Here is a 27,326-nt window from a genome sequence, read left to right on the forward strand (position 1 = left end):
GTATTTTTCTATGATCAATTATATGTTACTCTATCTCAAGCAAAGACGCTTCCGCTGTGAGATTGTTAATAAAACCAATATATTTTGCTCCTCTACAAATTGACCAAACAAAAAATATTGTGTATAAAGAAGTTTTAAAGAAATTTTAGATCTCAATAGCTACTTAAGTATAATTAAAAATAACTTGTTACTCTATATTTACCTCATCGAATTGCTCCTTACTATTACCATGGTCAAATACATTTGACAAAAATATCAACTCCCAATAACTAGTAAAAAAGTTGTCTAAAAATTCATTCTTACTTCATATTTAACAGACTAAATTCCTTCCTTTGAGTTTTATCATGATTAGTTGTATTTAGAAAAATTTGAACTCTAGATAACAAATCAAGTATGATTAAAATTTTCTTCTTACTTTATGTTCAACTCACTGAATCTCTCCTTCTTAATCTTACCATAGTCAAATATGTTTCAGACTAGTGAGGATTTTCATTAACACAACTATGAACTTGCAAGTCAAAATGTCTAGGCATATCTCTCAAGTGCTAGACATAAAGAAAGAATCAAAGAAATGGACTGTTTTGGTCCAGATCATTGAAAAGAATCATATACAGTAAGCTTGACGAATTCCATCTTAAAGCATCCAATGCTTTGTTGTAACTGACTCTTAGGTATATACTTTATTATTAAAGTGATTAAAATGTGAGAATTAAAAAGACAATATATGGGGTTCATTATTAAATGTAGTACTCAATTTTGTTAGTACTCAAATAGTACTCAATTCCAGTAGTAGTACTCAATTTAGTTAGGCACTATTCTACTTCCTTACCAACTGATCTAGGGATATTAATTAGAATTCATATTTTATCAGGGTTATTATCACTTTACCCCCTTAAACTATATCACTACTATCAGTTTACCTCCTAACGTTATCTTTAATCACTTTACCCCTATAAGCAATTCAACTCAATATGTTAAAAATTTTTAGACAAAAATACCCTTTTATTTTATAGCATTACTACATTGTTATTATCACTTTATTCGTTTAGATTATAGTGATATAATCACTCTAGTTCTTAACATTATTTTCTAGACATTTTACCTCATCGTTAACCTAACTACTATGGTAAAAAAATTTTAAATATATTTACCCTTTTATATATAATTAAAAATAAAAAAGTTGGAATGGTTATTCTTTTTTTTTTTTTTCACTTTAAGAGATCGAAAAACATAAAAATAAAAAAGGTTTTCTCAAATTTCTTTTTTTCACATTTATTAATAATAGGAAAAGAAAAGGAGATAGGAAAGAAGGAGACAAAAAATTAGATTTTGCAAAAAAAAAAAGAAAATAAAGAAAAATTTAACATTATCGTATTACTTTAAGGTTGTTGAGATTAGGATTGTAATTTGGTGGTAAACAAAAAAATTAAAATAATTTAATTCTTTAAAATAAAAAAAGTGAAATAATTTTAAAATAATAAAAGTATTTAATTCTTTTTTATTTGTAATTCTTTTTTACCGAGAGTCTCATTACTACAAGGTTCCTCAGTACAGTCCCCGTGGTATGTCACGTATCACGACCAAGCCCTTGCCGGCTCGATCCAAATGACCACCAAACGAGGTTGAGCTCAGTAATACAGTGAGGTCGTTAGACATCGTCCAAACAACACCAAATCAGTTTTCCAGGATTGCAATTCAATAACTCATATAGCCAGTGCAGTATTTCAGTATAACAGTAGACAGTCATGAATGAAATCACAAGGGGGTGAGGGCGATCAAGTACACCCTCACCTCTATCAATTCCAATAGCCAAGTAAGCCTTCAAGGCTTCAAATTCATATATAACAAAGCCACATTGTAACAATTAAGTGAGTAGTATACTCACCAAGCAAGAATGTGGTGTTTCATACACCGTGGTCACCAAGACGTCGTGAGCTACCGTCACGAAAATTGAGCTCCCCCTCCCCCTCCCCATCTCCATCTTTCTATTTTTTTCAATATTAATAAGATTGCCAAGAAGAAAGAAATTAATACTTTGACTTTTTTTTCCTTGATACCAAAAAGGAGAAGAGTCACTCTAAATTTTTTATTATTTTTATTATGCAAAGAAGAGGGTATTTTCTTCTAAAGTTTTTTAACTTGCTAAATTGGTTTAATGGTAGGGCAAATTGCCTAAAAAATAACTCTAGAAGATAAATTGATAATATGACTATATTTTATGGGGGTAAAGTGATAATAATTTTAAGAGTTAAACATGTCTTTTCACTTTAATTAACAAACTCCGTTAAGTTTGACCGTTAAGCTTGGGTGTAAAGTGATTAACAGCTAGTTTGGATGATCAGATTTGATAAGAAAAGAAAAGAAAGGAGAACAAAAACTTTCTTTCTGCCATTTGGGACTTTTTAAGAGATGGAAAAGAAAGGAAACCAAAGGATTTGGATGGATGGTATGTTGCTGCCATAGTTGTTATACTTTTCCGTCCAAATGTGGCCAGAAAGCAAAGGAAAGTTGAGAAAGCCTAACAAAATTTTTAAAAATGTCCATTTTATCCTCAAATGGGTATTGAACAAATTTTTATTGACATATATATCCCAAATCATTCCATTTCTTACCTAAACTCCCAAACAACATCAACATCTCTTCTTTTCTTTTCTCATCCTTTCTTTTCTTTCATAACTTAAGGTTTCTTTTCTTTTCTTTTCTATCCTAAACTCCCAAATTAGCTATAAAAGATAACGTTAAGGGGAAAATTGATAGTATACTAAACGTTAAGAGGGTAAAGTGATAATAACCCTATTTTATCATGAGAAAAGGCCACAGGTGTCCATAATTTAGTACATATGGGTCTTCTTTTATAAACTCATTAAGGTTTGATCTGGATTTGCATTTAAATGGATAAACTGTATATACATGTAGATATAGTGGATTTAATACAAATCCTATCCCTTAATATACTCACAAAAAGGATCATATGTGTATGATGTATTATCAGTTGCACTGATCAATTCTTAATATACTTAAGTTATACATAATTTATTTTGTGATTGCACACATTACTTGCACTTTTTCTTTTTATTTTTACTCTTTTCCAAATTAATAGCAGTTTTCCAAATGATTTACACTTAAATTAGACATGACTTATGATATAAATGCACACATTTGAATATTTTCCTTAATTAAATTCACTTTTCTAAATAATTAACACCAAGATCATTCAATACACATCCATTAATATCAAATCATTAATAGGTTACACAACTGGAATATTTTACTTAACTCTCAACAAGCTTTTAAACTATTAAGCTAACCATTTTTGTGATTACAAATGCTATTTTACTAAGAATATTCTCCAACAAAAATATATTGTACATGTAACTAAACACTTCATTTTACTTTACTTCCTTTAATTTGGACTTTGATATATTTTAATGTTCATATATATTTTACTGATACGTTACACTTTGATTTCCTTTAATTTGATGACTTCTCACAATTTCAGTCATTTTCTTATTTTCTTTCTAACTTGCTGCTCTTGGCTATCATTAAAGATAGCACTCCACTACCAATTAGCTCATAAGCTATATCTCATTCAAACGTGTTATCTACTAGTTGCAGATTTATCTTATCGTTTCCATCAATATGAACAAAGAAACAAAAATTAATCGAAAGCTTCATTTCATGGATGAGCTCTTTGTTTCCATGTAAACAATGAATGCTATTCACATTATATATAATCTAAATAAATGTATGTAGTCAGCTGACAATTTAGAACTCACACACACACACACACACACACACACATATAACAACTAATAATTTAGATCAATTAATGCATGTATTCAAATTATAGAAACATGAATAGTAGATATTAGTATTAATTTGATTATCAACTAATTGTTGTCCTAAATAGGGAACCAAGTTTTTTGCTTGCTGCATATATATGATAACTATCTCTGAATGTTCAAAAACATACTCATACCGTACCACCGATATTACATATCTAGTGTGACTGTTATCACGTACGGTTTCTCCTATCTACAAAGTCAGTGATTATGGATTCTCTTGGATTCTCAACTTCAACTTTGGTAGTACGATTTATTGAGCCAATTCCTCCTACACTTTCATGTTCATTCAAATTTGGCAAGTTTTATGATATACATAAGTTTGTTGAATAAGGTACTGCACTTACCAGTAATATCTTGATAAAAATGATTTGTTATTCCCATTTTTAACATTATAGTATTCTTATTTATGATGTTCACTAACATTTTCCTTAAAATCTAAGTGTCAAGACTCTTGTGATACATGCCTTTCCATGCAAAGAAACATTTCCAGATGTTATTACCAGAGATTTGTCACTGTAAATGAAGATTATCTAGTTGAATCCAAGGAATACCATTTAACATTTAAGTTGAGAGTTCCTGTCATCTTACTCATTACTATTGTATTATTCTCAGGAAAAAAGCTCACGCTCTTAATCTTGTAAAATGACTTTCAAGAAGATGAAGGCACCATACTTGTTAACATTGTTAGCAGTGTGCCTATGATATTTGCTATGAAAGTGAAAGTGACTATCTTTGGCAATGAGTATTAGTAAACTTTAATAGTCATTTATATATTACCTATCAGATTTATGAGTACTCTATGTTAACATTACATTTGTTTTCATGTCAGATTTATCTTTTAGCACAATTGGACTATCTAGAATCTATATTAATTGACCAGTCCAAGAAGAACTCCTACTGAGGCAATGGTAAATTGACCTACAACCTATCTTTTGTCAACTCTCTAGCTTCTAAGGTTAGTATTTTTTTTTTAGTGTAAGTAAGAGAATTCGAACCCGAGACCTCACGCTTACACTCCTTCCCTCCGTACTACCTAACCCACCCCTCCCGCCAGGTTAATAATCTTTCACTATCAATGCTTAGATGTTTGTCTACTAAATATATGGTATAGGTACAATATCAACAAAAAGGAGATCAGACAGCTCTTAAATGCAAAAGCATATAAAAATGCTACTCTACTCTTGCCTCCTCCAACACAATAGGATATTAAGAGCATTCATGATGCTTAGGCTTCATTTGCAACTGTAAGTATGGAGTTATGCTTGTCATCTAAACTGAGAAATAACTTCTCCATCTCAAATCTAAAAAAGACTATGACCATGCTGACCATATGAGTACCCTCCCTTTTTTCACTCAACAAAGAGCAACATGGATATCTGGAGATATAGCACTAATACCTGACCGAAACCAATTTTGCTACGCTACTTGTAGCAACTAACTCAAGTCAGTCAGTGCTGATATTGAATGGATCATCAAATGTCCATCATGCAAGCAAGGAATTGAGGTTGAAGTCAAGTGATCCTTGACACTCTAAACAGTTAAAAACACATTTGTATCCTAGTTCATTTCTTGCTCAAACCAAAACTTGCTTATCTTATGTTATTTAAGGTGTCACATTGGAATCACAATTACTAATCCCTCAAGAAGCATTGATTGTGGCATATATGACACAGATGCATAGAAGATGATGATTGAGTATAATGCTCTGCAATAGAAACAATCAGAAGAAAATGTTAGTTTATAAGCTTATAATGCTCTACAGATCTGTTACTAATATTTAGACAACTCTATTTATTTATTTGGACAAATATATTCCAAACTAATTACAGCTATTTTAATGCAGGGTATTGCAGTCAACGATGAAATTAGGGACTATCTCAGAAGATACAGAATAGGCTACTTTTTCAAAACCCACGAGACCACTTTTTAGGAATAGTCTCAAAGGAGAAATAATATCATTAAAAGCTATGCTATTGACGAAGTGTTGGGCCTTTCTCTTGCGACGCATAGCTCAGAAGATAATCCCTAGCCTCGCATAACTCAGTAGATACTACTACCAACCCTTAATTGACTACTAGATCAAGCAGCAAGGAAAAGGAAGCAGCTGACCCACTACTCTTCACACCAACTACAAAACTCATCCTGTAAGAAATTGTTGACTCTACTGTCCAAAGAACAAGATTGATCCCTACAATGGCTAGCTCAAAGAGAAGCCTTCAGTTTCCTAAGAGTGAACATGAAGATGTGATAGTGACGATATCAACATCAGCCACCCATAAAATTGGTGATAAGTTTAGTGCTATAGCTTCACCCACCAAAAAAACTGCTTCTGAGCAACCCTAAAGACAAAACTAAAGAAGAGAACTAGAATCTGGTAAAGACTTTGTCTGATCTTTTGGTATTTACACTGCCATGTTGGTTATCTACATTGTACTTTTAATGGAGTAGTAGAATCCATTGCTCCAATAACTTTTGATAGAATAATGTATTTTAATATTTATGTTTAGCAGGAGTTGCATAATGATATTATGGATGGCAGATTATATGCACTATTTGTTTGACAACATATCAGCACCCATTGCTCAAATAGCTTTTATAGAGCAATGCATGCTAATATGTGTAAAGAACAAGTGACTATTGGATCTATGTTTAATTATAATTTCAGTGACTTCCATTTTTATTTGCTTTGCCTCATAGGAAGTCGATTTTCTACACTTACTGAGACTAATTTTTCCTCCCAAATTTGTTCAGAAATATTATTGAAAATGTTGGGCACGGGCAGTGGCTTTGCCCGCCCTTATTGTAGTTTTATCATAAAAAAATTAACTTTGTTAGTAAAAAAAAATCTAAACAAAGCCCATAATTAACTTTTACATTTTAAGATTAATGGAGCTCAAATCAATAGTAAAATGCTAAAGAGTAACTCGTAACTCATACTCAAATCAACAGTTAAATTTCAAAAAAAAAAATAAATAGTAATACAATACATATTTTTTGGCTTTTTAGGGGTAAAATTGTCCATGCGACTTTCTCTAACCGAGAATTGATTATCTATCCCCGGTTGAATATCCAAACCGAATTTGCTGTTTGGTATTAATCACAAGGGCAAAGTTGTAGTGCTGGCTTTCAGGTGGGCTTTAGTGTAATTAGCCCTCTCAATAAATAGACACAAAACCAAAGTACCAAAAAACATTGAACCTAAACGGCTAAACGATTCCCTTTTTTTCTTCCTACAGTTTTATAGCTGAGTACAGATAACCGGTAAGAACTGATAGATCTTGTTCTCAGCCTTGTGCCGGCAATAGTAAAGAGTAGAATCAATCTTGTGCGATTAAATGGATAAGGGAAAAGCAATAATGGGTTCGGGTCGTAGATGGGCCGTCGAATTCACTGATAATTCTGCTTCCCCATCATCGCGAGATATCCCTGACCCTCCTGGCTTCACTCGCTCATCTCATGATCAGGTTCGATTTTTATATCTTTTTATTTCTGTATATGTTGTATATATTTTACTATCTGGGTTTTATTTGTTTATTGATTTTATAGATGGGATTGTGTTACTTTCTTTAATAGGATGATTCATCGGTGAGTAAACAAAAGAAGGATTCTGAAGCCAATTGGAAATCCCAGGTAATTTTACTAGATATTTTGGTCTTTTAATATGAATAATATATTTTGCATGATTTCTGGTATTATATTTATATTTTCAGCTTTCAAGGGTTATGCAGACTGTTTTCTTCTTTTGGGGTTTTTTAAATTTTTAAAATTTTAATATTTAGCTATTATGTAGGAGATTTTCCTTGGTTTAGATTTTTTTTTTTATATTTATGTTTTTGATAATGTATGATTGAATTTCGGTTGTTTAACTGGCTTTCGTCCTTCTGCCAATCCTTTAAATCTGAAGTAGCCAAATAGGGAATTCACCACTTGGCATATGTGAGGTGGCCCATTCATTAAGAAAAGTACACATGCAATATTCTGTGAGTTTTGTTCTTGTCAATAGGGTGTTCCATCCAGGCCTAGGAAGTAGTGCAATGCCACCTAAGACGATTGAGCCCTGACAGCAAGCTACCGTGGTGGGCTCACTTTAGGGGAAAAAAAATTGAGCTAATATCGTGTGGGTTGTGTGCTCATTTATCAGATATTAAACTGCTAAGAAGAGATACCCCACTGGATTTTAGCTAAAAGGCCGGGAAAGGTGTAGACTTGGCATATTCAGATACCAGTCTTGTCGAGTATGATTTTGTCATATCTTGAATATGTCTATAGTGGATAGGATGAATAGCAAGACATTGAAAAGAAGGGGGAGAAGATGATAGAGTTTGAATGATCCCTCGATCTTTTGTTTGTGTGAATGATTGTAAAAGGTTGGTGAGTTTCTATGATGTGGTTCCAGTACGTTAAATGGCCTTGATAAAGTATGGGGATTCAGAGCTGTATTATGAACAGCTTCAGAAAACCGATGGATTCATCATCTTGTTCGATTGAAGACTGAATTAATGTTCCACCTCTAGTGCACTTGCTTGAACATGTCAGGAAGAAAAGTAGGATAATGAGTGTCACTCGAATGTTTCCATTTTTATTTTCTACTTTTGCCTTGTTACAGAAACTTCAAAGGCTTAGGTATTTTGGACTGTTTTCTTCATTAGATGCAATAATACACCTTTATAGCATAGCTGTTTTTGAAAAATGAGAAATACTTTGCTTCAGAATGTCTTCTCTGGTTTTCTTTTTCTTCCCTCCATGATTATAGTTTGAAAATTTCTGAGATGTTGGTCAGACACCCTAAAGCCTAGAAAATGTCTGGTTATGAAAGATGGTAAAATGTAAAATTGGAAATGTAATTTGTCTTCTTATTCTGATTATGGATTAGCTGGGTTATCTCTGTATTTCTTTTTCTTTTGAAGTAAATATACTTTTCTTCTGGGATTTTGGAAGGGAGATGCACTTGGGATATTAGAGATTCCCTATGATAGCAGAAATTATCTTAGTGGCCAATTTTGTTGTGGCAGTCAGTAAGCAATGCCCGAACTAGTGGCGCCATCTATTGCAGTCAATGTCTATCCATTGACATTTTTCTCTTATTTTCCCATAGTAGTACTCACTGCAGTCACTGTCTATCCCTTGAAGTGTGCCTTAGTATTATTCGATATGGTTGGGCTATTATCAAATTTCTAGTTTTTCAATGATCAAGTTGCAAGTTTTTTATATTCCCTTGTATTTTTGGGATAATGAAATCCAATGCCGAAGCTTGTAACTATGTTCCAATGTTAGTTTACATGGGTCTAACAGCTTGTGTTAACTAGATGAAGTGTGACAATATATATAAAAGAAAGAATATATTATATTGTGTTAGACTGCCAGTTTGTTCATGAAGGGTTTGATTTATTTTTATATGTTTTAATGCTCACACTTGAATCTCTTCATGTCATATAATTTTTATGAACAGAAAGCATGGGAGGTGGCACAAGCACCTTTTAAGAATTTGATGATGATGGGTTTCATGATGTGGATGGCTGGGAGCACAGTCCATTTGTTTAGCATTGGTATAACATTTTCAGCCCTTTGGCAGCCGATAAGTGCTCTTCAAGGAGTCGGAAAAGGTAAGACATTGATCAGAACTCCAATAGCATTATTTCTATTTACTTTTCCATGTTCTTTTTCCTCCAGTTACTCTGGTACAAAATTGTGAGTTACATCTGAATTCTGAGGCTATTGCAGTGACCATAAACAAGAAATATTGTGTTCTCACTTTTCTACCCACTGAGTCTATCACTCAACTAACTGGCTAGTTAGAATTTGTAATTTTCCTTAATCGATTATTTGGTTTAGAGAGAAGCATCACTGAGAGCGTTAGGGTCAAAGTGTTTTACTTTAGACTTGTAGCTCCTGTGGCTAAGCACTCGTGCTTCTCTGATTTGCATAAATTTGCACATACTGTTACAAGTCTTGCAGTCTGAAAGTGTTCTGTAGTCTGTGAACATGGGCCCTTTAACATGATCTTTCTTCAATATCTCCTGTTATTTTCCCAAGTGAAATTGTCACCTAACTAGTTGTTGTCATTCTAGTTTAAGGAAATGCATCCCAATTGGTTTTGGATGGAGTGTCATATAACTTGAATATCCTGTCTCAAGATGTAATAGTAAATTTAGTGAAGTCTTAACATCTACCTTGTGTGCATTCTGGAAGAAAACTACCGTGAGTCACGTGAAAACAAGGATGCAATGCAGGACTGATGAGACTGATGTATAAACGAAAGTGGGTGAATTATCTTGCTTGGTGGAATTCTACTTAAACTGACTATATAAAACATGCTTTGAGACTTGGGTGTCCATCCTAGGATCACTTTGCAGTAAGTAAGTTGCCTGTTTCATGGCACATTGGATTGCAGATGAGAGATTTTTCCTGTTTTCAGGTTCTAGTAACTCTTATATTCTCAAACATAAGACATTTTTGGAGGCACAAAATTTTGCATTTATGTGGGCTTTTTCCTTATAGAGAGGCAGGTGATAACCGAGAGAAGAATTTGATTGCATACACCTTATTGAACGTATAATGTACCGTTACTTAACTCATAGTACTGATGGAATTTTATGGCATTTCCCCTTCAATAGGATTCAGGTTGCATTCTACTTAAGCTGCAAGCAAAGAGTCTGGACTTGATATTGGTGAAACTCAATATGAATTTGTTTTGGAATAGAGCTCGAATGAGCTATTTTGATTGAGAGCTCATGGCAAAGCTTGAATTCTTTGTTTCAACAAGATTTGGTCTCTCATATCTGTGGTCCAAGGTCTAGTCAAAATTCCCAACCATTTCTAAGTGTGTGGTATAAACTGCTGCAAGATGGGCATGTCATTGGGCTTGAGTGTTTTGAGCAAGTCCGGGCTTTGCGCAATCGAATGTAGAAATAACAATTAACATGTGAAAATAGCATTAGGAGGCTATGCATTATAATGAAAGATCACTTCTATGGTTATAATTTTTCAAGATGGCTGCCCAAAATTTTTAAGAAGAATATCTGGGATAACGTATTGCTGCCCCAATAAATGTAAATGTTCATTTGAATGAAATACCCAAATGATTTAAGGTAAAGATATGCTGCAATCATCTCATAATTTTGGAGTTGAATTACAAACATTTTGCACTAGCATCAATTTCCCTGTGTTTACAAAGAACTTGACTTGTATGAGAGGCATCAAGATATTCTCTCTAGATTTTGGAGTGTTTTCTTCTTTTTGCAGATTTAATCATCGATTTCATTTCAAACTTGTGATATAACTTCCTTTTTCTCTTGTTTACCTCTTCACATCTTATGTAGGCTTGATAATGTGTTGAAGTTTTTCTGGCAAGTGGATAACATGTTATAGTTTCTCAGGAAGAATTTTAACCTTCAGTTTTATACCTTCACCAGCTACTTCAAACCCTTGGTAGTCACATCACTAGCATTGAATCTTGGTGACTAATCATTACTTTTGGCTGAAAGGGCAACTTGGAAGATTTAGTGAAAAGATTTCAAGGAATATCATTTGCAAAATCTCAAACATAAATAGTAAAAAGCAATGTGCATCCCATTATCTGAACATGCTATGGCATGGAAAGACATTGGTGGCGTGGATTCTGTGTTGAGATTCATTGTGGCAAGCATGGTGATTTTGGCTTTATACTTTCGGTTAGAACAGTATAACCTCATAGGCCCATTTCCATTTCCTGTTAATTCATATGATTTGGAGCTTTTTATATTTTAAGGTTGTTTGTTCAAGTATGGGGATTTTGGTAAAATTTTTGTTATTATTTTTCTTATGGATAGTCTTGTAGTAGTGTTTACAGCACTTTTTGATGCCAACTGCTGAGGCCTTATTGGAAATTCCATTTAAACAGAGCTTTTCAGTCTTCATATCTAGTAAGGCTGGGAAGTTATTACTTTTCATACAGTATTCAGATTAGTAGGTCTTAGGAGAGAAAATGACAATGCAGTGTCCAAATTTATGCAGGACAAATAATCCTTTCTCTCCTTGTGAAGTATTAGGGTCTATTCCACATATATGCTTACTCTTACAGATAACACAGAGACACACACCTGTCTGTGTGTGAACTTGGGCGTGTCTTGATAAGTGGGTGGGCATCGGCCTGTGTGTATATTTATGTTGGTAGCATTTTTTTAACTGTTAAAAGATGGTTTTTGCCATGCCTAAATGGTAAGAGCCAGAGAGTCATTTCCCATGAGCTTTAGAGTAATGTTTTTTCAGAATAAATTTTCATGCTTTTGAAAGTTTGAAACTTTAAATAAAGTTACGTGTATGGCAGTCTCTGTCTCAATTTTGAAAATAATGAATTGTCATGGAACTTTAGCTTTATTTCACCTTTCAAGTTTCCAATGTCAATTTTCTCTTAAAAAGGAGAGCTAATTGTTGGAAATTTGTTTTGCAGTTTTTGAGCCTTACAAGGACAATAAAGTGGACCTTCTTGGACCAAAATTGGTATACATTGCCCTTAATCTGGTTGGTTTAGGGCTAGGTGTATGGAAGGTAGGTTGTTTTCTGATGCTTTGTCTTGTTCTGTTAATTAACCATACGAGGTTTTAAAGTTTTCATCACTTGTTTGTTTTCTGGCAGCTCAATACATTGGGCCTTCTTCCAACTCACGCATCAGATTGGGTTTCATCCTTGCCGCCTGCTCAGGTGGATTTTTTAGAAAATCTGAATCCTGCTTTTTTTTTTTCTGCCTTCTTTTGTCTGCATTCAACTTTAAGAGATTTGTGACATTTTTTATGGCCATGAAATGTTGCTCATGCTTAGAACCAACAACAACTGTTTCTACATTTAGCTATGCTCCATTAATTTGATGAATGTTTTATTTGTGACCGTCTTCAGTATACTACTGAAAATGATTAATAGCTAGCTCCTTTTAACATAAATTTTAATATCTGTTGTGACATCAAGGAGTCTCTCTTTTCAGGAGGTCGAGTATTCTGGTGGCGGTTTTTCTCTGTTCTAAACTGAACTGTGCACACTTCCAAATTTCCTGGCAGCGCTTCTGAATGAATGGGTTCTTGAAGTATGGTGAATTTTGCTCACTGCCATCGGTGTTCATGTTGCCGGATATGTTTCCTTTATTGTCATCCTTCTGTGATTTAAAAGTCCATGTGGCAGGAGCAATTTATGAATTTTGTTTGTAAGGGCTTCAGATTTGTTCTCTGATGACACCATTATTTATTTCCTAATTAGATCTTAAAATAACATTGTTAAGGCAATTTAAGATAATCTTTTGGATCCCTAGGCTCAAGAATTTGAATGCACGTAGTAGTTATCCTTTCTAGCATATGCATTGACTCAGTTTTGTTTATTCCTGTAGCATCTAAAAGTGCAGGATTTGCAATTTGATGCACTTTCTGCAGTTGACATGAACCGAAAACTGAAGACCTCTTTTGGTTGGTATTAGAAAGTGGCAGTGAGTTAATTATTGGCTAAAATCTTTTGGTCGAATAAGCTTTACTTCCTTGTCAATGCTCGATATGGAAGAAGCTGCAGGTAACTTTAAGGCAATTACAGTCACTTTTGGGGTTGGTGTTCTAAATAAGGGGTGCTAATTTATCCACATCTGTTGGAGAAAGGAAGCCGAGAAGCAAATGAGGAGTTCTTCATCTTTCTTTCCCCTCTAGACGGTTCATGTTCAAAGCTTCTAAGCTGAACTCTTGGCCAGTCCCTCCTCGGGTAATATTAAGAATGGAGATTTAGAGCAGGAAGATGAGGCTTGAGTAGATCAGTAATTCTTCAAGGACGCAATCTGAAAGGAAGACTTGTTGAGCTGGCTTCTTGGTGCTGAAATAGCCTTGCAAATCCTGCAGTTTTTGTTTTGTTCAATGACCTTTGAAACCCGGACATAGGAACCTCTTCTATCTTCCCTTCTGCCCTTGTTCACATCGTTTTATATCTTTTCAAGTCATAAAGCTGTTAAGATAGTTTACCTCTTTACCTTTGCAGATAATGTAATAAGGTGTTGAGATAAAGGTGTTTAAGATAGTCGACCTCTTTGCCTCCTTTGCAGATAAAAGGTGTTAAGATAGTCATGAAGGTGTTTTATATCTCAACGATACGAAATGGGCTTTGGATATATTTGCAACAAAACTAAGGCTTGGAGCCAATTTACCACAAAATCCAGCTTCAGATAAGCCATTCTTAGATCCCGTTTGACAAGTGAGTTTTTTGAGCGTTTGTCTAAAATTTTACTGTAACTTATTACAGTTGTAAAAAATTTTTTTGAAGTGTGAAAATTTTTGGATATTTTGAAGTGTATAGTTTAAAAATTTTGAAAAGTTTTTGAGATTATTGTAGTTAAAGTTGTTAAAAAAAACTTGTAGCAGACAATCTTGGCCAAAAATTTGCTTGCCAAACAAAGCTTCAAATTGTAACCCTACATTTGTATGAAGCACTTCTTATCCAATTAAGTAAAGAGTTATCAGATTATCGTTACGAAAAAAAAAATGTAAAGAGTTATCAAGGGAGGTCAAATATTGTGCTCAAGTCAGTCTCTTGCAAAGTTCTCTGTGGCGACCCAATACTTCGGCACTGTAGAGCTCTTTCCAGAGCTCCAAGTGCCTCCCGACATTTCTTCGTCGTTGGGATGCATGATCTATCCCTTCACATGGGCTGTTAGAATCTTACATCTACGACATCGGTCATCTTTTTTTTTTTTTTTTCACAATCTATAAATACTCCCCATGCTCTATTTATTCAAGGTAATAATGAACAAGTCCACATATTCTCTCTTTAGATTGTGAATAATTTGTACTAACTTGAGCATGGGAGTCATCACGGAAGATTAGATCCTAATTATATATTGCTGTTCCGTGCTTGAAGGGGTTTGGATGGGAGTTCTTGGTCTATCAGCTTGTACTTGACCTGAGCTGCTTGGGAACACACTCAGTGGTGAATCTCCATATGCTGTTTATTGAAAGAACCTTTTGCAATATTTTGACTCAAACAAACACCCTAGAGTCATTTTTGGGACTAAAAACAAAACTTAAGTGGGCTTGTTAGCGTTATTGAGTTAGCTCAGTTCGTGAAACGATTTGACTAGGTATTAACCAAGCAATGTGATTAAGCTCGTAGGTCGAACTCGTGTACAACTATTTAATTAAAAAATTTAGGATGTTTAATTAAACATTTTAGATATATATGCACCTTCTAGATAGACAAAAAAAAAGGTATTTAAGTCATTAATAAAATAATTATGTTGTTGTAGATTTTGTCCAAGATAATCTACGTAAATAAGTTGGTTCACTGACAAGTTTTACCTATAAAGTTACAGTAAAATTTTTCAAAAATACCTCCAGAAACACCGACTCATAAGTTTGTATATAAAATTGCTAAACACACAACCATCAAATTAAAACCTCTCACATGGTAATTTATTATTGGTTTAAAAATAATGATATGGTTCTCTTGAAAATAATAACAGAAATTTTCATATATATATATATATATATATATATATATATATATATATATTTGTTAATAAGACTAATTTGAATATGAACTTGAGTTCAAGCTCAATTGAGCTGAGCTCGAGTAAGCATACATAAAACTCTAATAATTTTTATAACTAGATAAATTACATATGTATATATGCATTATATATAAATGGGCAGTGAACAAAAACAAAGTGGAGTTGGGAGGTGGCAATTTGTAATATGGGAGAAGGGTCTCGAGAGAGTGATAGATAAGATTATAAGGGTAGGTAAAAAATGAGATTGTTGAGTGGGAGAGCAAGGAAATACGACTTGCAGGATAAGGGTAAGGAAAAGAATGTGGATAGGAAAAAGTAGGTCTGTTAGATAAGAAGAGAGTTGAAAATTAAGGCATATAGTATTGGGGAAGGAGGATGAAGGAAGGGAAGGGAAGGGAAAATGAAAGAGATAAAGTTACAAGATGAGGGGAGTATGGCAAAAAGAAGGGGAAGAGTACCAGAAATGGTGCAATTACAAGGTAGAAGAGATGGTAGAGAGGAAAGAAGAGAGCGAAAGTGATTGAGTGTGTTTGGTATATTTTTTCGACCTTATTTGGGCATTTTTCTATTTAATTTTGCTAATTGCTTTATCTTTTATTGAAGATTAATTATTCTCTAATAATGCATTTGGAATTAGATTTTTTTTTTCTATTATTCATACAATCACATGTAATTTAAAAATATACAAAATTCTCATGCTGCAGTATATAATGAAAGAAGGGAATTTTTCTAAAATAGCACAAATTTTTATAAGCAACTATAAAAAATGAAAGGATGACAATTAAACACAATTTTCAGACAATTTTAGGGGTGCTTGTTTCACATATTGGAATCGAAAATGGAAATAGAATCATAGATTTTGGTTTTGTAATTAAACTTTTCATTCCAATATCTAGCTTGGTTCACATATTGAAATTAGCATCATTCCAATTCCTGATGGAATAAAATGCAATTAAATTTCAAATTTATCCTTGATATAACAATTCTTATAAAACAAAGGGATAATTGCAGAAACCTTCCTTGAGGTTTCTGACATTTGCACTGATACTCCCTTGAGGTTTCAAAACAAACAAATTCATTCTAAATATTAGTTTGGGGTAATTTCATAAACCAAATCGCGGTCACTTTCTGTAAATTATCACTTTCCCATAAAAAGATCAGCTCTTTATGGCTTTCCTCCATTATAATAACAGAGTACCCATTTTCCCATAAACAAATTTATTTATCGGATAAAATAAAAATAAAACTGTTTTTCAATAAAACACCAACTCTTTATGGGTTTCTTTCATTATAAGAACAGAGTATCCTTTCAAAATACAAATGGGAAACCGCAAAAAACATAAACAAGGAGTCAGGGGGTTTGCACAGTTGAGTCCTTGGATTTGTTCTCTTCTGAAGATGGCTGATTCTCCGAGTCAGATTGCCGGACTCTTCAATCATCCTAACTACTTCATTCATGTTTGGTCGCATGTCTGGCACCTTGGCAACACATGTCATGGCTATTTGCAGCATCTGCACCATTTCTTCTTCAATATTTTGGAACCTCATCAACTCGACATCAAAAGCTTCGGCTGTCCATTCCTCCCTGACAACTGATTGGACCCACCTTGGGAGATCAACCATGTCATCCCGTCCTAGAGACTGAATTGGTTGTTTTCCAGTTAGCATCCCGTTTTGGGTGGAGTTTTCTTCAATTTTTCTTAGAGATCTTTCTTGTAGAGATCTTGTTGAACAATTTGCCCATTGAAGATATTTGCTTACTATTAATCCATTTAGATTTACTTTAGATTTTTTTTAAGAGATTTTGGATGACAGATGAAGAGTATATGATGAGGAAGAAGAGATAGGAAAACTGATGAAGAAGAAAAGCAAAAAGTGTGGCGTGTGATGGAGAGAAAGAGAGGGTAGGTCCGTTATAAATGTTGTCCGAGGAAATAAGTTGAGGGTTTTGTCCAAAACTTTTCAATTTGTTCGGGAATGGGATAAGTCTCATTTTTTAGAAATGATTCCAAAACTGCATTCCAATAGGCTTAACCCAAGCAACAAATAAGGGTTTTATTTCATTTTGTGATTCCCAAACCCTTTAACCAAGCAGCCCCTCATAGTTTCTTTCAAGTCCATGGGTATGGATTTTTTTTCCTTTGCCTTTTTTTTTTTTGTCAAACAGTAATATCAAAATAACCTTGGTTTTTTTTCCCTTTGCTTTTATTCAAAATAACACATTTTGATGGTAATAGACACTGAAAAAATAATTCTGCTATTTTGATTTGAAATGTGGACGGGTGGGGTCAGAATTCTAGTAGAAGATATTTTTGATTTGAAATGTGGATGGGTGTCAGAATTTTGTTTGGATTGTAAATTATTTGAGATATTTTTACCGTAGTATTTTTTGTGATATAATGTATGTGAGATAAAAAAGTAATTAAGAGAATAAAAAAATGTGTTAAAAATTATAATAATGAGGTAAGCAAATAAATTTTGACAAATAATCCTCTGTCCAAACAAACCAAGTACTGATACAGTCCAATCTTATGTATCCATTAAAAATAACAATTCACAGAGTCCACACACTCACTCTCCCAACAAGCCGCTTCGCACCCTTCACCTGAGTTCCTATTATCGGCTTATCGCACTCTTCTCAGAGTCAATGGCGTTTACGCTCCAGCAGCTGAAGCAATACGACGGCAGCGACCCATCAAAGCCGATATACGTAGCAGTTAAAGGCCAAGTATTCGATGTAACCGCTGGCAAGTCCTTCTACGGCCCAGGTGGATCTTACTGCATGTTCGCCGGCAAAGACGCCAGCCGAGCACTGGCCAAGATGAGCAAGAACGATGAGGACGTCATTGGATCCCTTGATGGCCTCTCTGAGAAAGAGATCCAGACTCTTGATGATTGGGAGAAGAAGTTTGAGGCTAAGTACCCTGTCGTTGGCAGCCTTGCTGATTAAATTGTGAAGTTTCAAGACAAAAAAATAAAAAATAAAAAATGGTGTTTTCTGTATGCCTGTGTGTTGGTTTGTGGTTTAGTGAGGATTTGGGTTGTGGGTTTTGTGTAATTATGGAGACATATGGGTTGGTTTTGGGTGGATTATGAGGTATGTTGTAATGGGTACTTGGATGTTGGTTATATCAATAAATTGGCTGGCTGTGTTTTAATTGTGATTTTTTTCTTTTTCTAATCTTGAAGTGATTAAATTTCTGATGGAATTTTATTCATTTTAGCTGAATAATTCTGTAAATTTTGTTTTCTTTTTAAATTAGACCTGTGTGTGGTTTGCCCATTTTGATTAAGATTTCTGAGCTGTCTTTTGATTGTGGCTGTTGTGTGATTGTTGGGGAATACAGGGAGGGAGAAATTTTAGAACTTTACTGTAAGAAGGCGATTTAATAATTTCTTGAAATTAATTGTTTATAGTAGCTTTTGGTCAGTAGCTTTGTATTTCTGTCATGGACATAACATTTTATGATCAAGTTTGTGGTCCTTATGCTTCTATGTTTTGGTTTGAGAATATGACCGGGTTGGTTGGTTGGCAAATGCGAATTAGTCATAACTTATTGTGATTTGAGCATTATTCCTTTCAATTGGTTGTATATCTTTTCACTGATAAGAAACGGCCAATCCATGGAATCAATGGTCGTTAACTGTTTGCATATTCGTTTTCTTCACTGTTTGAGCTATATTGCTTTTGATATGCAGCAACATGGCCGGCTTAATGTGTTTCTCTGTTCTCTCTTTTTGTTTCCATAAAGTCTAGGTAGGCATTATCTAGTGAAAGGTTATTTTAAGGTGAATGTGAGATGACTGATGCACTAATCTTCTGTGTTGTTGTGGGAGTTTTGCGTTTACTGTGGATTAACCGAATGTTCTTGTTGAGTCACTTACTGTGTTTTCACCATAAGAATGTTGATGGATGTGGCATCCTGGATGTTGATTGATGTATGAGATGTAATTTAGGAACTTTGTTGTGTTGTTTGTTTAGGGTGTTACGTAAATCTTGCTTAATGATGCTTTAGAGATTTGGTTAAGTTACAGCTTATTATTATTGTTATTATCATTTTCAAGTCAATATTTTGTTGGTTAGGTAAACTTTCTTCAGACATTCAGGGGCTTGCTTGAGTTTGTCACAAGATTTGCCTTTTCCTGTGTTTATACCTCTTAATCTTAGTGCTGCATATCTTGCTTCCTATTTTTGGATTTTTAGTCTTCTTTTCTCCTCTAATATTGTACTTTAAAGCAAAATGTGTCTGTCTCTGCATATGAATGCATTATGGCTGGACCCTAGGCTGTTGCAATAAAGGTTTTCGGTGACTTTTCTGGGTTCTGGGGGTGGTAGCTTCTTGTGCTAGAACGCTTAGTCCTTTGTGTAGGAAGGTTTGTTGTCTACTGCAAGAGTGTACTATGAGACAAAATATATGTGTTTGCTTATATGCTTGTGGGAAATTTCACCGGAGTTCTGGACGCTATACTTGTAAGCCCAGTGGCTTGGTTATCGGTTATTGCATCACCTTATAGTTTTAGGAAGAAAGTTAGCTGTGTTGTGGATGAATAGGTCCTTACTCTATTTTGCTTGGGTCTTGGTTACAGACTTGGAGTTCTCCAATTTGTTGGTGTTTGGACAAATTCTTTTGTTGCTGGCATGGAATACACCATCGTTGGTAGCCAAAAAATGCCATTATGCACTTATATGAACTGATACATGGATGCCCTCTGCATTTTTTGCTCTGTTAATTCAATTTTATCTCTTGATCTTGTCCAAGCTTTTTGTTCCCTCAGACACTCCCCCTCCCCCCTCACCCCCACCCCCAACCCCACCCCCACCCCCACCCCCAAAACAAAAAAAAACCTCCTACCCTGGGATTTCTTTTAATATTCTAATAAGTCCTGAAACTTCATTTAGGTTTTTTCTGCTATATGTATGGGCTCATGCATTGCGTGAGCAAGCCCTTGCAAAACTTAAAATTTTTGGATAAAAGGTGAAAAGCTTCGAGAGTGAATTTCGAAAATTAAGCCATATCCTAAAATGGAAATCTATAAAATAAATAGGGAATGATCTACTGATCAAGTGAGAAGATTAGTTCCTGCTATGCTTCTCACTTACAAACTTAAAGTACAATAACATAATCACTAGGACCAACTTCAATGATTCAAATCCTGTACAAACAATTTAGAACAAAAAATGTAGAGGGAATTCTAGAATGAATGATTGAGGAGTGGAGTTCCAAATTTTTCAATTTTGATTTCCTACTTGCAAGCTTTTGAAGATTAAACTGATGAACTGCAAAGATGAAATAGTACCAGTCGCTCACTGAACAATAACATGCAGTTGTTAAATGTTAGAAATCAATAATTAAGAGAGAATAATAATTAGGAATTGATTTCTATAGCAGAGCATCCAACAATGGTGAGGTAACATTGAATTCATGAGTTTTCCTACATGGAAAAAATCAAAGCCTATTATGGTAAGACATTGAGCCAAAAATTTACAAGTGTATGCATTAAGCATGTATGATGAACAATTAAGAGGAAAGAAATCTGATTCGGAGAAAAATATTAAACAAGAACAAAAAAAAATATATATATATATATATTTTAAAGAAAAGAAAGTGAGTCAAAATTAATTTTTTCCCAGAATTTACTCTTTCGCCTATAGTTTTCCTATTGATGGGAGCTAGAAGAGTAAACGGAAACAAGAAAGACTTGTCTAGAGGGAACTTTTTACATAATCTACACTTCTACAGCAAATAGGATAAACAGTTTGTTTTTTTTTTTTTTTTTTTTTTTAAAACCTATTGAAAGCTCCAGGGGTTTAATCATCTGCTTTGGAAGTGAGCTTATCTTCATTTCTTTTGCTAAAATATCATTAATTTCCATTGTCATTCGTCAGAAGATAGGTCTAACTAGTCTAATGCACTGATTAGCTTTGTATAAGATCATATTTTGCCTATCTAAAAATTGTGTCTAATCTGCAGGGTTTAAAGGAAAGATACCATGATGTATCATTAAGTTTCATTTCCAAACTACCCTTCAGTTGCTATATTGAAGTGACATATTAGGACAGAAGACATTTGAAGCCATCAAAGAGTGAAAGGAAAAAGGGAGAAGAATTAAGAGAAAATAATGTAGGACGATTGACGAATCTTAGGGAGAATCGAAAATCGCCATGTCCACTTCTGCAAATTTTGGAGGAGGTTTCACGAATCAGAAGTTATTCATTCAAGATGGGCTATGCTTGGCGCACTTGGTTGTGTTTTTCCTGAACTTTTATCAAGAAATGGTGTCAAGTTTGGAGAAGCAGTTTGGTTCAAAAAGGGTTCACAAATTTTCAGTGAAGGTGGGCATTGATTATTTAGGTAACCCAGGCTTAATTCATGCACAGAGTATTTTAGCCATCTGGGCTTCACAAGTCGTCTTACAAAACTTGCAGACACTTGATTGACGTGCCGGAGTGCTTAGAATACCTAATGTGCTGTGGAAGATGAGACAGCTTAGGCACTTGTATCTTCCGGCTACTTACAGTGACTGTATGGTGGGCAAGTTTACCTTAAATTTGTGCTGCAAGAATTTGGGACTCAAGGGATTGGACAAGCTAGAGATCCTGGAAAACTTCTGTCCTCCGACTTGTTCATCTCAAGATATATCCACATTGAAGAACCTTCGAGTACTATCCGCCATGGTGTTCGTGGGGAACTTTGATGATGAGTACTCCCCTATAGAAATCCATAGATTAATGGCAAACTCTGGCCACGTGCATTGCACATCCCTAAATCTTGTCTTTAACAAAGACATGCTAACACCCTCTGCTGCCTTAACCAAGAAAAAATTGTCGGATGCTGTTGGTCAATGTTTCTCTAGTCGCAATCTTCAAGTCTTGGAGGTACATGGTCCACTGGCCAATTTCCCCAAGTACGAAGCCCAATACATGTATGCAAGCCTTCTTGAATTGAAACTAACCACAATGGAGATAGAGGAATATTCCATGGAAACTCTAGAAAGGCTTCCTAATCTCCGGTCACTCGCGAGATCTAAATATTCTCGGGAAAGAGATGAGGTGCAAGGCAACAGGTTTTGGCCAACTTAGATTTCTTCGTTTTGAATGTCTACACAACTTAGAGAAGTGGAATGTTGATGAAGGAGCCATGCCTAACCTTTTGGTATTGACAATTGTATGTTGCCCAAAGCTGGAGATGGTTCCGAATGGATTGAGATTCGTTAAAACGCTGAGAGAGTTGAACATTGCATCGATTCCAAAGGTGTTCACAGATATAAGGGATAGGATTTTGACAAAGTCAGCCGGTAACTCAGCCGGTTCAGAAGGTAATTTTCACTTTAGTTATGAAATTTAGGGTGTTTATGTGAAGGTTTTTAAACAATAAGGGAGTAAGGTGTCTTTTTGCGAAATCATAAGGGAGTTCGTTGTATTTTACCCATTGGTCAACCAACATTGGTAATGCATTACAATGAATACGATGGAATTATTTGTCGAGTAATTGATCAATCAACACCAAGACACTCTTATCTTATTCCAGAATGCTAGGTGATCATTTTGGTGTTTCATATGCTTTGTCATTTGTGTGCAAAAAAGAACCTATTGGGAAAGGGATACTAGTGCATGCACACAATATTAGAATTAACACAGGACAAATTACTCTTTTTTCAAGTATCAATTAAAATAAGGCCAAACCAAATTACCAAGCAGTGATATCAATAGTAATAATAAAATGCAGAAAAGTAAAAGACACAAGACACCAAGATTTTGAAGATGAAAAACTTAAATTGAAAAAAATCACGAGACTTAGTCCAATCAAAATTTCTACTATCACAATAATAAAAATAGGAATGCAATCAAAACAAGTTGCTTGATTTGAACTCTTGCTTGGTTCAGTCAAAGCCTTGACCGGAACTCAGTGTTTGAATCGAGATCGGGCAACTCAATAAGCTATTCTATGTCGAGTATAAGTCGGAAAAATCAAAATCAAGTGAGAGAGAGAGTGTGTGTGTATATATATATATATATATATATATATATATATCATAGGCGAACAGTCATTTCATTGACCAAAAAATTAGAAGAGGAAATGCCAAAAAGGTAATGCATATTTCCTATAAATCTAAAAATTTCTTAAGAATCATTGGTTGTGTGAGTACAATAGTGCATGTTTCCATTGTACTCATAGAAAAAGTCTTGATAGGATGCTTTACAACAAAAATTAGTGAGATGGTCATTGAACTCTGACTATATACATAAAAATCTAATTAAATTCTAGCACACCTGGCGGTTTAATATATCAAATTCAGCCTGAGATAGTAGAATTGAATTCCTTCACACCAAATAATTTACTTTGGCTCCGTTTGGATTAGCTGTTTTTGGGTTTGTTTTTCAAAAACACCACTGTAGCATTTTGAATGTGAAAAACAAGTCCGTTTGGATTAGTTGTTTTTGGGGTTGTTTTTCAAAAACTATATGAAAAACTTTTACTGTAGATTTTTTTGGATTATTTTTAGAGATATTTTTGAAACATATTTTTGAGTATTTTTAGAATATTAAGGTCTTTTCAAAGGAACCTCGCATACCCATCGTCTCTAGGTCGCACACCCAGTTACAGGTCAATTTTCACTTTAGTTATGAAGTTTAGGGTGTTTATATGGAGGTTTCTAAATGATAGGTGGTAAGGTGTCTTTTTGCGAAACCATAAAGGAGTTCCTTGTATTTTACCCTTGATCAATTAATGGACAAATCATCCACCTATAAGAGCCAGCGAGCACCGAGAACGTGAGGGAAACTTTGCAGATCTTGCAATTTCTCTCTGAGGTGAGCTTATTAGTGTACCTGGCAATTGGGTGGGTTGGGCGGGTTGATATTGGGTTTTCATTTAAATTGGTTATACCTAATCCGCCCAACTTTAGATTGGATTAATTTTGGATTGGGTTATCTCAAACCCATGACCCAAATATGGCCAAATATATTAATTAATAGATTTTGATACATAAATTCTCTCAAATACATTTTTACATACAAAATTTTTTTTTCACTCACATAAACACATTTTCACACACTAAAATACTTTCACAGATACAAGCACACACTTACTTCTTAAGTTCTTTAGAAATACATTATTTTTATACACTAAAATACACACTAATATACTTTCACAAATACACGCACGTACTAACTATTGAAACTATTTCTAGTCCCATAAAAGATTCAATCATGCCTTAATTAAATTGAAATTTTGATGAGAGAGATACAATTCTCAATCAATTAGTTCAAATATCACTATCCAATTCATTTGAAAAGCTCCAATGAAAGCACAATTTGTGAAGTCCAAAAATGATATGAAGCATGCCAGCGGACTTTACAAGAACTAGCACAATATGCTCAGCCCAGGATAGGTCTATATTGCAATTGCATTTCTGATATGCTTTCTGGCGGTGGTGGCTGATATTTTCCATGGTTTTCTAAAACAATATTTGTTAGTGGCATGGTTTTCTGAAATCTCAAGCTGGCTATATCATCGATAAGAGACTTTGAGAAACAATGGCCAACTGGGGCAATATATCAAACACCAAGTGTGGTTGAATATAAATCAAGGAGAGATGTGAGTATACATCTAGGGCGGTGTGGTTCCATTCGTGAAGGAGACTTGTGAATTTGCTCAAGAGTAGAGGTGGCAAAGGAGGAGGTGGTGGTGATTTATTCGGGCAGAAGAACAAAAGTTATTGTTGAAGTCGCCGAAAACAAGAGTCGTATTTCTTGAATTTAATTTCTTTATTAATTTTTTATATTTAAGTTGGGTAATGGGTGCCCAACATAAATATCCAAACCGCCCAAAATATATTTGAATTTTTATTACTCAACTCAAAATTGACCCAACACCCAAATTATCCAACCCAACCTCTCAAATTAGTGGGTAGGTTGGGTGGATTGTTGGGTTTTGAGCATAATTGCCAGGTCTACTTATTAGCCTTAAAAAGAAAATGGATAGGTTGGAACATGAGCCTTGAAGAAAGAGCATACAGTATAGGTACTAAGGTATTTATAGTTGTCTATAGCAAATTGTTTATTCGAGGTCTTCACATTCCTTGATTCCAACAAGAATTAAGCATCTTATAGTGAATTTCATTCCTTTTTCTTACTATAATTGGAAAAGCTCACAATATATGCAAGGCATCTCTACCGAGCTATCCGCATATTTCAATATATCAAAGAAAACCAATTTTAGGACATCAGCAACTCAGGATGTTCAAAATCTAGGCCTCTAATACAAACTAGAAAAGATAAAAGAATAGATCCTGCAGTCTGTCTCTCCATTTGGCCTCGGTTTCCCTCCGTGACAAGTAATAAGTAGATTACACCAGCTATGCATGATCAGGAAGATCAACATCTCAATCATTGGGAAGATATTTTTATTGTAACATTTTGTTAACCCAATTGCAGGGATAAAATAGGATATCTGTAGAAAATATATGATATATAAAAATGTCAAAGTTACAAATACGAATTTATCGCACTCATGCACAAGAATATAGTTGCAAAATTTGATAATAAAAAGTTTGAAAATATTCAAAATAAACTAAAAACTACTCTTAAGTAGATTCTAGATTTTAATTTCTTTGTCGACTAAAAAATCTAAAATGTAGAACTAAAAATAGCAAATAAGAATATCAAAACAATGACAATATGAAATGAAGTAAAATAATCAAATGAGAACAGTCGTCAATTACTTCAACTAGCTATATATCATGTCATTTAAAAAGAAAGGTGAAGTATTTATGAATTGGGTCTGTCTAATGGGTGCCCAATAGGTACTCATTAAGATATATTTCAGGTGCTACATTTTTAAAAATATAAGATTAATTAGAGAAAGTAAATAAATACAAGAGAGAACAAGTAAGATTAAATAGAAAAAGTATATAAATTCAAAGGGAGGATAATAATTATGAATATGTATATATATATATATATATATATATAGTATATTAGGTGAATTATAGAATTATAGTTATATTAATGAAAAACCCTGATGAAATTAAGCAAAAAATTTACACGTTCAAGATTAATTAGCTAATTAAGTACATGAATTCTATCTATTGTTCCAAAAATATTTAGAATGCAACAAATTAGTGACAATGAAGAAATAGAGTTAAATATTTCAAAGTAGCTGGGAAGCATATTAAATTAATAACCATGAGATCATACAAATTCTATTAATTTAAGGAGGTATCATGATACGAACTCAACCATGATTGGAAGAACTTGTACCCCGCAAGGTAAGACCCAGATAGAAAGGCATCAAAATTTGGATTGACGGAACGACCAAAACCCTTTAAACCTGAATTATGAACCGAATGGAATGGAAGTAATTTGACTCACAATTAGTGATGGATAGAACCTTGGTGAATTGTAGAAGGCACCACAAACAAGTGTGATTCCTGTTTGATAAGCCGAATTGAATTTCCAAGACACACTCTAAGATATTCAAAGGATCTCTCAAAGAGCCAAGAGATTTACTCTCAAGTTTATTGGAAAATTCTTTTAACTTCTTATTGAATAAATGAATAGCCTATTTACAGACTTACAAAGCATAAAACCTAAACCAACTAGGAAAGATTCTCGACCAAATCAAGTTCAAGTTGGTCGAATGTAAACTCCTACTAGCACTAGGAAATTGACTCAAGAAAGACTTAAAAACAATTTAATTATCCTATTAAGTGAACTACTAAACTCAATATCAGCAGGTTGCTTCTATTCAAATAAAATAAAATAAAATAAAATGTGAAAATAAAATGCAATATCAGGTCATGTTGGGTTCAATGATTACCACCCATGTAAGGATCGAAGACAACCTAAGAGGGGGTGAATTAGGTTGATTAAAAACCTAATTAAGTTATGGGCACTTTTTGCTCAATATGAAATTTACCCTCTTTTCTAAGTGATCACACAATGAATCAATTAATGAATGAACAAAATCACT

At 34.1% G+C, this 27,326-nt stretch overlaps 3 protein-coding genes, 1 long non-coding RNA gene and 1 other non-coding gene across 5 annotated transcripts; 3 read left to right on the forward strand and 2 right to left on the reverse strand.

The window, feature by feature from the left end:
• The first annotated feature begins 7,037 nt into the window (after nucleotides 1-7,037).
• LOC113705297 (uncharacterized) lies at nucleotides 7,038-13,164 on the forward strand. The gene is made up of 6 exons (XM_027227104.2): nucleotides 7,038-7,309; nucleotides 7,419-7,475; nucleotides 9,295-9,448; nucleotides 12,274-12,371; nucleotides 12,459-12,524; nucleotides 12,802-13,164. Exons 1-6 carry the CDS (start codon nucleotides 7,181-7,183, stop codon nucleotides 12,838-12,840), a joined length of 543 nt encoding a protein of 180 aa, XP_027082905.1. The 5' UTR covers nucleotides 7,038-7,180; the 3' UTR covers nucleotides 12,841-13,164.
• LOC113707539 (U2 spliceosomal RNA) lies at nucleotides 7,845-8,047 on the reverse strand. Its single transcript, XR_003452264.1, has one exon. It is a non-coding gene; the product is annotated as a U2 spliceosomal RNA (small nuclear RNA).
• An 80-nt stretch (nucleotides 13,165-13,244) lies between the features above and the next one.
• LOC140013701 (uncharacterized) lies at nucleotides 13,245-13,635 on the forward strand. The gene is made up of 2 exons (XR_011820543.1): nucleotides 13,245-13,373; nucleotides 13,457-13,635. It is a non-coding gene; the product is annotated as an uncharacterized lncRNA (long non-coding RNA).
• A 2,637-nt stretch (nucleotides 13,636-16,272) lies between these two features.
• Nucleotides 16,273-17,019, reverse strand: LOC140013476 (probable inactive receptor kinase At5g58300). Its single transcript, XM_072062769.1, has 2 exons — nucleotides 16,681-17,019; nucleotides 16,273-16,284 (listed from the first exon to the last, which is right to left on the reverse strand). The coding sequence occupies exons 1-2, from the start codon at nucleotides 17,017-17,019 to the stop codon at nucleotides 16,273-16,275; spliced, it is 351 nt and encodes a 116-aa protein (XP_071918870.1).
• Nucleotides 17,020-17,874: 855 nt separating this feature from the next.
• On the forward strand, nucleotides 17,875-18,515 carry LOC113705237 (probable steroid-binding protein 3). Its single transcript, XM_027227020.2, has one exon. It carries the CDS (start codon nucleotides 17,999-18,001, stop codon nucleotides 18,299-18,301), a length of 303 nt encoding a protein of 100 aa, XP_027082821.1. The 5' UTR covers nucleotides 17,875-17,998; the 3' UTR covers nucleotides 18,302-18,515.
• Nucleotides 18,516-27,326: the final 8,811 nt, after the last annotated feature.

This window comes from Coffea arabica, chromosome 8c (genome assembly GCF_036785885.1).
Source record: "Coffea arabica cultivar ET-39 chromosome 8c, Coffea Arabica ET-39 HiFi, whole genome shotgun sequence".
In the NCBI taxonomy this organism is placed as follows: Eukaryota; Viridiplantae; Streptophyta; class Magnoliopsida; order Gentianales; family Rubiaceae; genus Coffea; species Coffea arabica.